The 13,741-nt window shown below is 49.5% G+C and overlaps 1 protein-coding gene across 1 annotated transcript; it reads left to right on the forward strand.

Annotated features, from left to right (window-relative positions):
* The first annotated feature begins 287 nt into the window (after nt 1–287).
* Nucleotides 288–1,219, forward strand: LOC4334301 (uncharacterized). The gene has a single exon (XM_015774555.3). The coding sequence runs from the start codon at nt 341–343 to the stop codon at nt 959–961; it is 621 nt and encodes a 206-aa protein (XP_015630041.1). The 5' UTR covers nt 288–340; the 3' UTR covers nt 962–1,219.
* The last annotated feature ends 12,522 nt before the right edge of the window (nt 1,220–13,741 follow it).

Consider the following 13,741-nt stretch of genomic DNA (forward strand, 5'->3'; position numbering starts at 1 on the left):
CGTCATCTTCACAGTCACACACCGAACGCGACAAGCAGACCGAAAGCCCAAAATCGCCTCTCGCGACGCGGCCCAATAACTCGTAGCCCATTTAGCCGGGCGCGTGCACCCGATTCGACCACCGCCAAGCCCGAATGATTCCACCACACGCCACCGATTCGATTCCGACCGTTGCGTCCGCCTCAGGTGCGCGCCCGCTTTTCCACCCCGACCGTTGCCAGCCAGCCACCCTCGATTCCGCCCAAAATTCCCCCTTCAAATCCACCCCCCACAAACACGCCAAAACCGCAACCAAATCCCCTCACCCCCACGACGCACGCGAAACCACCTCGACGAATCCATGGCGGCCGACGCGCTCGTCGTGGCGGGGCAGGCGAAGGCGAGGCACCCGCTGAGCCAGATCGCGGAGAGCGGGACGCACCGGCTGCTGCTGAAGCAGTGGCTCAAGGAGGAGGACCTGCTCGCCCGCCGCGTCGCCCTGCGGGAGGCCCGCCTCGACGGCGCCCGCAAGGAGATCGCCTTCCTCTACTGCGCCTTCTTCGCCTTCCACGCCGCCTCCATCCTCCTCCTCTTCCTCTCCGCCTCCGCCTCCACCTCCGCGGCGTGCCGGCGCTCGTGGATCCCCTGCCTCGTGTCGCTGCTCTCGTCGCTGGCCATGCTGTGGGCGCTGCGGTACAAGGCGGACACGGAGGCGGTGCTGGAGCGGCTGCTGGCGCGGGAGCGGGAGGACGCGCTGCTGCTCGGCAAGTGCGTCGCCGAGCTCAAGCGGAAGGGGCTCGAGTTCGACCTCCTCAAGGAGGTGGACGCGCTGCGCCGCGCCAAGAGCCTGCGCGTCGAGGCCAAGGGCGGCGCCGGCGGCGAGAGGCCCAAGCGCTGGGCGGCCAGGGACCTCGCCGTCTTCCTCCTCTTCGGCGCCGCCTGCGGCGTCCTCGTGCTCACCAGGTACTTGCTCTGCAATTAGCCCACCCAACCGCAAGAGGAGGAAGGAGGAGATCGGATCGCAGTTGCGCCTTCTTGGCGTTGATCTAATCCCACGCTGCTCGTTCGTGCAGAACTGTCTGTTCTGCGAATTTTGATGTTGGTTACTCACTTCGTTCAGTTTGTAATAAGGACAAGGATTCGATACATTTTATTTTGCTTTTTGTGATTGTGATTATTTCAGAGAGCAAATTTACTCTCCAAATGTGCACTAATTTAAGTAGCCTCTCATCTGAATTTCTCCAATCCCCAATCACTCCATTATTCAGAGGTAGTGATGTTCAGAATTATTTACCTTGGGACAAGGATTTTTTGCTTGAACAAAAGGTTGGGATGGCTAGAAGGAGCTAGCCATCCAATGGAATTAAGATAGGAGGAGTCACATATTTCCAACCCTTCATTTAATCCAGGCGGAAGGTGAGGAGTTCAGGAATCGAACCCTGGCTTGAACAAACTTTGGACAAAATTTAAACCGTTAAAATTGATATTTTTTTGAACGGAATTAAAATTGATATATAACTGGTAAAATATGTATTCACTCTTCAGATTGTAATGCACTACTACCAATCAGTTTCAGGACCTGGGCTGTCGACGAGTGCAAATTTCTTGTAGCTGTCACCGTCTGAATTCTGAAATTAGATGTGCTGAATTCTGAAGTTGGATATGCTGAATTCTGAACTCTGAAGTAGATGACCAAAAAAAAAAAGAGGAAAATTGCTGCTTTGCTTGTCCAGTAGACACACCTAATGTCCTAATGCTCAAACCATTCAGGGGGAACAGGAACAAACACATAGCAGCATGACTATAATTTTAAGGCCTATGCATGTTTACAAATTAGTACAGGTTCAAGTGGATATGTTAATTTTGTTACTTCAACATGGAAGTTGGATCTCGACAGATAATTCCATCGACACTTGGAAGTTGACACTGCTAGGTACAGTGGAGTACTTTGTTTCCACATAATCAAGCATTTGGTTATTCTAACAGAACTTACAAACTAAACAATGCTGAATCAGTAGACTTGATATAAGTGGCGCCCAGGTTCACTCATGCTTTGAGTAAGGTCATCAAGTTCATGTGTCTTGTCTTCCCTCTGCCTACAAAAATCTGCCTCGGCAACATGAGAAATAATAACGAACCGTTTCTTTCCAACAAATTTTCTTGTGGTGCTCCATTTAATGTGGCATTATTCTGCTAGGTTCATTATTTTGTTTGCGCTGAATCCACTACTTGGTTCGTCGACAGACAATTTATGAATATGAACCAAATAATGCTAAACCATTAAACCTGAGATGAGTGGCACCAAGGTTCACTACTCACTTTTTAATACAACAGAATAGGATCATCAATTGTACATAACCCTTTCTTTCCAATGAAATATCTTGTTATGCTTTCAGTAGACAATACGATGCAAAAAGGAGAAATGTTAATTTCATAGATAGTGCACTCATTAAGCGCTGCAAAAACAAATACTACCTCCATTTTTTAATAGATGACGCTGTTGACTTTTTCTCACATGATTGACCATTCGTCTTATTCAAAAATTTTATGTAAATGCATAAGATATAAATCACACTTAAAGTACTATGAGTGATAAAACAACTCATAACAAAATAAATTATAATTACGTAATTTTTTTGAATAAGACAAATGGTCAAACATGTGAGAAAAAGTCAACGGCGTCATCTATTAAAAAACGGAGGGAGTAATAAACTAGAGTTAAACTAGAAAAAAAGATTTTATAGTATTTCAACTAGGGTTGTGTCACGCCCCGAACTAGCCCCGAGCGGAACTAGCCCGTGACGCTCCAAATTAACCTGTTAATCGATACCAGTCCCAGGAAACAGTGCTGGTATCACAGGATGACAGTATATCACAGCAACAGAGGTCTCTTTATTATAGAGTAGGAGTACAGTCATGTTGGGCTGCGGACAGATCCCGAGCTCACAATTGCATTACAAAAGGGAAAGTGGAAGCCAAGACTTGGACCAAACATGACAGACGCGACTTGGGAACTAGGCCGAAACCCTAAAACTCATCGTAGCCGACTTGCTCCTGGAAGAACTCCTCGTCAGCAGGGGCCACATCATCTTCTTTAGCAACTGGGGGGGGGGAATTATTTATATAGAGCAAGGGTGAGTACAGGGGTACTCAGCAAGCCATGGGAAATAAGTGTTTAATGTAGGCTTCAAGGGGAAGGCTGTTGTTTTTACAATTGATTTTATTTAAACTCCTTTTTGAAACAACTAAGTGAGTACTTCTCAAACGACACGGATGGGACAGTGCGTCTCGTCCGATCGGAGTATGTGCGATGTATCAGTCTTTTGAATTGATCAAGGTTGGCACCCGGCCAACAGCTTTCAAACGGCCACCCGGGCCTGGCTGATCCCATCAGCCGTAGATTTTCCAAACATCGAACCCATTCCACAACAGCAATTTCACAAAGCAGTAGTCAAACAAAACTACGCTAGGAATCACCTCACATCCGCCCATGACCGTGGGCACGGCTGTTCGAACAGTTTGTTAACCTCTACAGAGGGAGTACACTTTACCCACACGACATTACTAACCCGGATCATCCAGCCCATGCAGAACGGCCACGTCTGGTGACCTAAGGGCTTTCATGACAAGGCATTTCGAGAGCAGACACAGGTTCACCATATGCCAACGAGAGGGGTCCCAGACCAACACCAGATTAGGTCCCAGACCATACTGTGCCAGGAAACCTGGGGGTTCTCCCCGACACCACCCCATTGAATCCACATGTCTCTTGGCATCATGGCTCCCCCGATTAGCTAGTTACTCAGCCAGGGGTGTCCCATTCCACCCATGTGGTCGCACTTGTCTTATGTTCGGATGAAATTCCAAGGAAACGGTCCTTAAGTGCAAGAGCAGGAAACTGTACTCCCGGTACGTTCCCTGGTCCGCGATTTTGGAAAAATTCATTTAGTTCGCAAGCACCGACCCAGGTGTCGGGTTTTCCAAGTCTTTTGTAAAACCCAAGTTTTACCCATCGTTGGATATTTTAAATTTGAGGGAAGGTGTTCCGATGCGCGTGCCCGAAGGCCCATACATCGAAGCACAACAGTTGACAAAGGAGGGTTAAGTGTTCAATAATTCACGGAGGGTAATTGCAGCAATTTAGGTTTGGGGGCCGGCGGGCTATCTCGCAAGCCGCGGCCGAATTACTTGTGTTAATCCTATTCATGCAATATTTGCAAAAAGAAATACTTAGATTTAATTTATAGGTGCAAGCTGATCAAAGGTGACTTGCCTTGCTCGAGATCTTGAGCTTGATCCTCGAAATCCTCGCACTGCGGGTCTTCAGGCTCCGAAACTACACGCCGAACGGGATAACTCAACAAACAGCGAAAATAAAGCCCTATTATTGACCTCTAAGCGTGCCATTAGATAGATCTCAAGATTTGAGGAATTTTGGAAGTTGAACGGAGTCAAACGGACATACGGTTGAGGAGATATTGAATTTCTAAGATTATTAGATTTTTGATCTAAAGAAAGAGGATTTATTTAAATCCTTTTTGAGAAAAGAAAAGAAAAGAAAGAGGGAAGGGAATTAGACTTCCCTCGGGCGGCTAGGGCGCGGCCCGAGAGAAAGGGGCGGCTCGACCGAGCTTAATGGGCCGGCCGGCCCGAGAAGGCGGCCCAAGGCGCGCGCGCGGGCGGGGAGGAGAGAGAGAGAGAGAGCCGGTGGGTCGGGTCCATCCCGCGTGGTCCCGAGTGGGACCCGCTTGTCGGCAACTTGGCTCACCGTGAGCGAGGTGCACGTGGGGCGTGCTAGGGTTTGGGGAGGGAGGCGCGGTGCATGCGCGCGGTTCGTGGTGGACGCGGATGCGGCAGGCCCACGCGCAGCCTCATGGCTCGCGGTGGACCGCGCGCGCGAGCGGGGCCGGAGGAAGCGGCTGACCGGGGTCAGCCGATCCGGTCGTGCCGAGGTGGCACCGACGTGGCGCCTACGTGGCTGCCACGCGGGCCGGCTGGAGGAAGACGAAGGCGCCGGCTGCGAATGGACGGCGGGCAGCGGCGGTTTCTCCGGGACACCGTGCGACGACGAGGGGCGACGGGGTGTACACCGGAATGATGAGGGAGAACGAGAGGGAGCGAGCCAACGGCTTGGATTCACCGGATGGAGTTCGACGGCGGCGGATTGCGGCGGCGGCATCCGGCGGCGAGAGAAGATGGAAACGGCGACGGTGCGACGGGAGATCAGTTCGGGCGAGCTAGAGCATCTACGTGACTCCGGGAATCCATCCCTTGCGCCGGATTAGGAGGAAACACGCCGTGGGAGGCCGGCGATGAGAGGTGGCTACCGGACTCGGGCGGCGACGGCGGCGAGCCCACTGCGAGCGACGGCAGCAGTCGGGGCGGCGCCAGCTAGCTACGGGGAGGCTACACAAGCTTCTACCGAAAGCTAAGAGGAAGAGGGGGGGCAAGGAGGGAGAACGGGAAGATGCACTACCGTGCGGGCGGGCGCAGTGACGACGGCCGACGGCGCGGGGCGTGATCGCTCCGGCCTCGGGCCGGGGAAGAGGAAGGAGAGGGTGCACCCGGAGTCCCCTTCACGCGTCCTTCGCACGCACCGGCTCTCCCGGCGCTTGGCAATGAACGGCAGAGGCGAGACAGAGGGGCGGCAATGGCGCGGTGGTGGCGAGCGAAACGGGGGGGAGGAATCGATGGGAGGTCGCCTTGGTTAAATAGGAGGCGATGTTGGTTTGGGAACTGACCTAGGGCGGTCAAGGGAGCGAGTAGCGCTCGGTCCAAGGGAGGGTGACGCCAGCGATGGGAGGAAAAAGAAGAAAGGAAGAGGGAAATGGGGCTTGCCTCCTTGCTTCTTTGGGAAAAGAAGGAGGGAGAGAGAACGACGCGGCAGAGGGAGGAGGGGCTCTACCTCCGTCCCTTGGAAGCTAGCGCGCGGTGGTGGCGGGGCCGGGTCGATGACGACGGCGATGACGGCGGACCGGTTTGGAGCGGAGCGGCGACACGGGCGGCAAACGCGGGGCAGGCGCGGCAGGTGCTGACGGCGGCGGCGACTGGCCGGTCGGCCACCACGGCGTGCGCGCGCGGGAAGCAACGGGCGGCGCGGCGATTTGGGCGGCGTCGGCGGGAAGCGGCAGTGAGGGCTCTCCGCGCTCGGCTCGGCGCGGCTCACGCGCACGCGCGCGCGGCGCACGGGCAGAGCGAGGGAGAGAGGGAGAGAGAGAGAGAGGGGGGAGAGAGAGATGGGGAGAGAGATGGGCCGAGAGGAATTCGGCCCATCGAACCTGAGGGAGGCAAAATAGACTTTTGCAGAGGAATTGATTTGGGAAGGAAGATTGAGATTAGGGTTTGGATTTGACGATGGATCGGGGATTCGAGATCCGGAATGGCGCGGAGACTGACTGCAAGCGAAGAAACAATTTTCGCAATTAGGGTTTTTAGAATTTAAATTTTCCCGCTAGGCGCCACGACGGAACGGACGCTACAGGTTGAAAACAGTGGCAGAAATTCCAATTGACCAAGTATCATTTTCATAGAAATGATTCGTTTCCTTGTTTCTAGCTATATATAACATTTGATTTTTCTAATTTCTATTAGCGTTGTTTCCATAGAGATGATATTGTTTCCTACAGTTCTGAACAGTTTTCATCTCTACTTTTTTTCAACGGGCAAAATCCACATCCCTCCTTGTGAATCTGGAGCTTCGATGAGATCATACTCTTCAGTTTCTCCATCCTCCACCTTACACACCTCAAAATACTTATCGCGCGCAAAAATAGAGTAGACACAATCCTTCTCCAGCCCACACTCATCAGCTGAACGTGAAGCACCAAAATAGCATGAAGCTACCAAGAACGCACGACCACCAATGTCCTCGGCTATGCACCATTGTTGCTTCAAGAAATCCATCCTATAAACAGTAACATCGTAGATGGTCTTCATGTCAGAGTCATACATTTGGCAAACCATGTATAGTTCATCCAAGGACTCGACCATGTACAGGCTTGCCATGCCCATCACCCCTAATCCTCCAATGATGGGGTCGATGATTGCGATGGAGCTGAATGTTGGCGAGGGGGAGAACTCCAGCACGCCGATGCTTTCGAAGCCGCCATTGAAGTAGAACTTGCCCTGGCAAGCGGCGATCCAGCATATCGGCACCTTCTCGTGGTCCTTGCCATCCAAGGGAGGGTCCAAGACCTGCGTGCCAATGTCGTAGTCATGTTCCACCCACTTCTCGTCGTCTCCAATGTGACAGTACCAGATGATAGTGCCGACTGGCTCAACGAGGAGAACGACGCAGCCAGGCATCGTGGGCTTGCAGGAGAGCAGACATGTGGAACTGATGTGCACGTCCTGGGGTAGATGGGGTAGCTGAATCTTATCGTCGAAATCGCGAGGATTCTGCAAAAATGTGGTTGCGGAGGCGGTGTCGCGGACTAGGATCCACCCCTGCGACGTCACCCAGGAGTTGGTGTTGGTCAGCCCGGGGATGTCGCCGCCATTGATGGCCTTCTTCTCCGAGATGCTGAACAGCGCCGGCTTGTCTGTGTCGGCGCCATGCTTTAGGTACAGGGCGAGGCAAGGCACGGGGACACGGCTCGTCTTGTCCATGGTGATCAAGGCTGATCTATCTCCTATCCTCTTCGTTGGATCTGCAACCGAACCGAAGCCTCTCTTATGTAGGGGATTGCTAGCTGGTTGCAGACGAGTCACAAGGTCAGATGTTGCGGAGTACAAACGGTGGATTACGAGTCGGTCACAGCAATCCCTGCCTGAAGCTCCACGAATTGCAGCCTGACACGACATGAAAAATCAGAGACCAGATGCTTACGTTTTGCCAATTTGGGCTTTGGGCTTGCATAAACAGACGTTTTCCCAATTTGGGCCTAATCAGGCCTATCTGAATTCTGAAGGAAGTACATGTGCTGGATCTGCAGGGTTTGCTCCTCTTCAGAAGCTGATCGACAAAGTAATTTGTGCTTTGTTCATCACGTAGGAACACCCAACTATTCAGGGAACCAAAAACTAATAATTTGCATGAAAATATAATTCCATCTACAGGTGGCCGGCTTTGGCAACATGCACTGCTAGGTAGTCATTTGTTTCCACATAATCAAGTGTTGGCTCTTTTGACAGAACTTACAAAGTAAACGATGCTAGCTAAACCAGTATACAAAGTTAAGTTATCAAATTCCTGCATTTTCTGTGTGTCACACATTAGAAATACTGACCCTCCCTTTCTTTCCAACAAAAATTCTTGTCATGCTGATTGATACACGAACGATAGTATTGTTTCATATATATATAGCTCATTAAGTTGGAAACACGAATTTAACTACGGTTACACTGATTAAGAACATGTTTCTTTACAGGTGAAATATATGATAAAACAAAGTCCAATTCCCAATTGTGAAACTAGACTACCCAGTAATGGGCAAAATCCACATCCCTCTTTCTGAATTTGGAGCTTCGATGAGATCATACTCGTCAGTTTCTCCATCCTCTACCTTGGATACCTCAAAATATTTATCACGCGCAAAAATAGCATATACACAATCCTTCTCTAGCCCACACTCATCAGCCGAACGTGAAGCACCAAAATAACAAGGAGCTATCAAGAACGTACGGCCACCAATGTCCTCGGCTATGCACCATTGATGCTTGGAGAAATCCATCTTATAAACAGTGACGTCGTAGACAGTCTTGAAGTCGTACTCAAGCAGCTGACATACCATGTAAAGTTCGCTCTCCGACTCCACCAAGAATATGCATGCTGCGCCCACAAAATCCATGGGGTCGGTGATTGCGATGGAGCTGAACGTCGGCTCTGGGGTGAACTCCAGCACACTGATGTTGTGGAATCTGGCGTTGAAGTAGAACTTGCCTTGGCAAGCTGCGATCGAGCATATCAGTACTTTCTCATAGTCCTTGCCATTCATGGGTGGATCCAAGTGCTGCGTGCCAATATCGTACTCGTGCCTAACCCACTCCTCATCTTCTCCGACGTGACAGTACCAGATGATGGTGTCTTCGGGCTCGACGAGGAGCACGATGCAGCCGGGGATCGTCGGCTTGTCGGAGAGCGAGCACGCAAGCACATCTGCTGTGCAGGACTTCCGGTAGGTGCGGCAGATGAATCTTTTCGTCAGGATCCTGTGGGTTCTGCAGAAACATGGTGGCGTCGTCGCGGATCAGGATCCATCCCTGCTGCGTCGGCCAGGCGTTGCTGTTCGTCATCCCGGGTATGTAGGCATCGATGGCCTTTTTCTCCGAGATGCTGAATAGCGCCGGCTTGTCTGAATCGGCGCCGTGCTTCAGGGCGTTGCAAGGCACAGGGACATGTCTCGTCTTGTCCATCATGGTGATCGATGTGAGTATGCGGCGTTGGATCTCTGCAGGTAGCAACGCTTTTGGCTCTCTTACATACATACTCTAGGCGAAGACTCCGATTCAGTGCCGTGTTGCAGACGACGAGACGAGTCGGCTTCAGAGTCGGTTCACAACTCACAACTAGTCACAAGAAGATCGATCGCCTTCCTATAGCAGCGGTCATGTGGTTCAGTTTTTGGTAACAAGGAAACGGATTTGATGTCTTCTGTTCCTTTTCTGATTTTGATTGTGATCGCAAGAGAGGAAAGTCTCTAAAAGTATGGTTAATATAGTTTTACAGATAATCACAGTAATAGCGACGGGTGTGAGTTTCTCCTAAATCTCCAATCCCTCCAAAGAACTGCCCCTTTTCAGAGGTTTTTTTTTTTTGACTGATAACTTTACAGAGTTTCAGTATTTAAAATATTTGGTGCATTAGACATCTTTGAGACAAATAAGTAATTTATGTTTTGTGATAAGTAATTTATAAACCATTAAAATTCAGATAACTGGTGTTCACTCTTCAGAAGTTCTGGTTGCAATGCGCTGCTACTATCAGGTTCTTGCGTTCTCTTCTTTTCCAAGTCCAATTCTGAATTCTGAATTCTGAAGCGACTTGTTCTGATGTCCTCACCTCTCGGTGCTGATCATCAACAAGTAGGTTGCAGCTCTCCCATCAAGTAGGACAGCTAATGCTCTAATCTTTCGGCTTCAGGGTGGAAACAAGAACAAATTAACATACATAACTGTTTACCTGTAATTTCACAGCCTATCCCTCTTCTACAAGTTCAAATATATTTACCAAGTGTGTTACTTTCATTTGGAACTAGGGAGAGAATTTCATCCTCACATGTAACTGGGCACATGCAGTGTGACATTATCCAAGAAAAGTGTTTTAATCCCTTAATGGGACATCAACTTATTTCTTGCATGTGCACTAAAATATTAAAAACCAATTAACAAGATAGTTTAATATAAGATATTTTACAGCACAAATATACAAGTTAAAGTAACAAATATGACTGAATGTATATATTTAATTTGTTATTTTTATCACAACCTGTAAATGTCGAATTTGACCTTATATGCTTGTGGACAATGTGCCTCATATTAATCTATTTTGTTAATTTTTTTAAAAAAAATTATGGTTATTTGGGTGACATAAAAAAACGAGTATTCAGCTACGTGCAGTATTTTCTTTCCCCTGAATCCACTACTTGGATGTTTTCGATAGACATGCATCTTAGGAATATGAACTAAATAATGCTAAGTCATTACTACAATTGAGATGAGTGGCGCCAAGGTTCACTACTCAGTTTTTAATAAACCAAAATAAAGGTCATCAATTTTCCGTGTGTTCTCTCTGTACATAGTCCCCTCTTTTAACGAAATATCTTCTCATGCTTTCAATAGATAGTACGATGGAAAAAAATATAAAAATGTTAATTTCATGAGATTTGTTACGGTCCAGCAGATGGTACATCAGGTACCAAATGAAATCCAACCGTTCAATTACCGTGGGCATGATTGGAAACATTGTCAGGTCGACTTAACATTCAGGCCGCCGTCGCCCTCGACGCCGGCCCCGCCGGCCGCCGCGCACCACAGAGGCCGGCGGCCAGATCCCTGCCAGCCCGTCGACGCCAGCTAGGTTCCCCCATCCGCCATCGACGCCGGCCTCGCGCACACCCTCGAACGGATCCTGCAGCCCGCTGCCGCTTCGCATCCTGCAGCCCATCGCCGCCGCCGTCGGCTTCGTGCACTCCGTTGACCCGGATCCCGCAGCCTACCACCGACCCAAATCCTGTAGCTCGTCGTCGGCCCAAATCCTGTGGGCTGACGCCGTTGATGCCGCTGCAAAAAAGCTCAGAACCTGGGATGGAGAACGGGCAGGCGGCTGGCTGAGCCGATCTGATCTGAACTGAGGCTACGCGAAATTACGAAAATGCCCTTCAGGCGGTGGTACTGCATGGAATCGATCGGTGGTACTGCCCGGTACTGAATCTGTCTCAGCCATCCGATCAAGTTAAATGAATGGTGTAGATTTGGTACCTACCCAGGCTGTTGGACCGTAAAAATACTCTAATTTCATAGATAATGCACTCATCAAGCAGAAACAAATAATAAACTAAAGTTGCATTAGGAGAAAAAAATCCTTTACATTCTTTCAACTAGGCTTGAAAATGATGACAGAAACTTTGGACCAACCAAATAAATTTTCTAGAAGTGACAGCCATTTCCAATTCTAGTCTTATATAATTTTTTCTGCTTTCTGTGTCAACCCGTTTCCACAGAGATGATATCATTTCAGGCAGTTTCCGAATATTTTCATTTCTACTTATTTTCAACAGGCAAAATCCACATCCCTCTTCTTGAGTCTGGAGCATCGATGAGCTCATGCACCTCAGTTGCATCATCCTCCACCTTGGATACCTCAAAACATTTATCTAGTGCATACGAGACATACACAGAATCTTTCTCAAGCCCATACTCATCAGCCGAGCATGAAGCGCCGAAGTATAACGGAGCTAGAAAAAACGCACGGCCTCATAGGCTCTGCGCCATTGCAAGCTCAAGAAATCCATCCTATGAACGGTCATATCGTATATGGCGAAGTCGTGGTCAAGCCGCAGACAGATCATGTACAATTCGTCCTCGGATTCTACCAAGAACACGACCGCCGCGCCTATCACCCCTAATCCTCCGGGGATAGGATCGACGATCTCAATGGTGCTGAACACCGGCGTGGGGGTAAACTCCAGTACTCCGATGCTCTCGAAGAAGCAGTTGAAGTAGAACTTGCCCCGGCAAGCGGCGATCTCGCATATCGGCACCTTCTCGTGGTCCTTGCCATCCATGGGTGGATCCAATGGCTGGGTTCCAATGTCGTCGTCGTGTCTCGTCCACTCTTCATCGTCGCCGATGCGACAGTACCATATGTTGGTGGCGACGGGCTCAACGAGGAGGACGATGCAGCCAGGGAGAGATGGCTTGCCGGAGAGCTGGCAGGAGCATCTGGTTGACAGACCTTCTGGGAGATGGATCTTGTCTTGGGGATCCTGAGGGTTCTGCAGGAAGGTGGCGGTGCTCTGGCGTAGTAGGATCCACCCCTGCGGGGTGAACCAGGCGTTGGTGTTGGTCAGCCCAGGGATGTCACCGTCGATGGCCTTCTTGTCTGAGATGCTGAACAGCGCCGGCTTATCTGCAGCAGACTCGTCGTGTTGCTCCATGGAGAGGCAAGGCACGGAGACGCGGCCGCTCGGCTTGTCCATGGCCGGCGTGGTGTTGTCAACCTTGTATTCCTCTCTTCTTAGTTGGATCTGCAAATCGTGCTCTGTGCTCCTCTTATATGGGCGAAGCTGCTACCTAAGCAGGGTTGATTCCGACTCAGAGTCAGTCACGGCCGGCGATCCCTCATCAGAGATCAGACATCTGAAGTAATCGGAATTGGAGGCAAAAGGCCAATTTTCGTGGTGAGGTAAAAGAGACAAGAAACAGGGATGCTGTTGTTGTTCGTCAGGGCATCGATGTCGCAGGCGATGTCCTGTCCCTCGAAGATGTTGAACAGTGTCGTCTTTACTGATTCCAGGCCGTGCTGCTGCTGCTGCTGCAAGGCGAGACAGGGCACAGGGAGAGGATCCATCCCAAATATCGTGTTCTTATACTTCATCTGGGCAGGGAACTTGCAGCCGAATCGGAATCAAGCAGCCGTCCGGAGTATAACCGGATTCCGAACGGCTCCTGGACAGGAGTAAAACGTGCTCATGCTAGATTTCGCTCATCAGGTAGGAACATCTAAAATGCTCCAAGCCTCCAACTATTCATGGGGGAAATGGGAACCAACAACTAACAATTTGAATGAAAATTTCCAGCCTGCACATGTAGTTGCAGCTTTCTCATCATGTACGCACAATGCTCTAATCTTTCGGTTTCAGGTTGAAAACAGGAACAAAAAACACATGACTGTTAACCTGGAATTTTACAGCTACACTGAAAAAAAAATTCAGCTAGGTACAGTATTTTGTTTCCAGTGAATCCACTACTTGGTTGTTTTCGACAGACAACTTACGAATATGAGCTAAATAATGCTAATAAACCATTAAAACCGAGATGAGTGGTGCCAAGGTGGTTATCAATTTAATAATCGAAAAATAAAGGTCATCATTTTCTTGTGTGTTCTCTCTGTACATAACCCTTTCTTTCCAACGGAATATTTATGCTCTCAGTAGAAAGTACCCCAAAAAGAAAAGAAATATTATTTTCATATATAGTGCAGGCATCAAGCACTGCAAAAACAAATAATAAATCAGTTACATTCGGAAAATGATTCTTCTTTACAACCTTTCAACTAGGGTTCAAAACGGTGGCGGAAATTTCCAACCAAGTATGTTTTGTA

The sequence above is a fragment of the Oryza sativa genome, chromosome 3, assembly GCF_034140825.1.
Source record: "Oryza sativa Japonica Group chromosome 3, ASM3414082v1".
Classification (NCBI taxonomy): domain Eukaryota; kingdom Viridiplantae; phylum Streptophyta; class Magnoliopsida; order Poales; family Poaceae; genus Oryza; species Oryza sativa.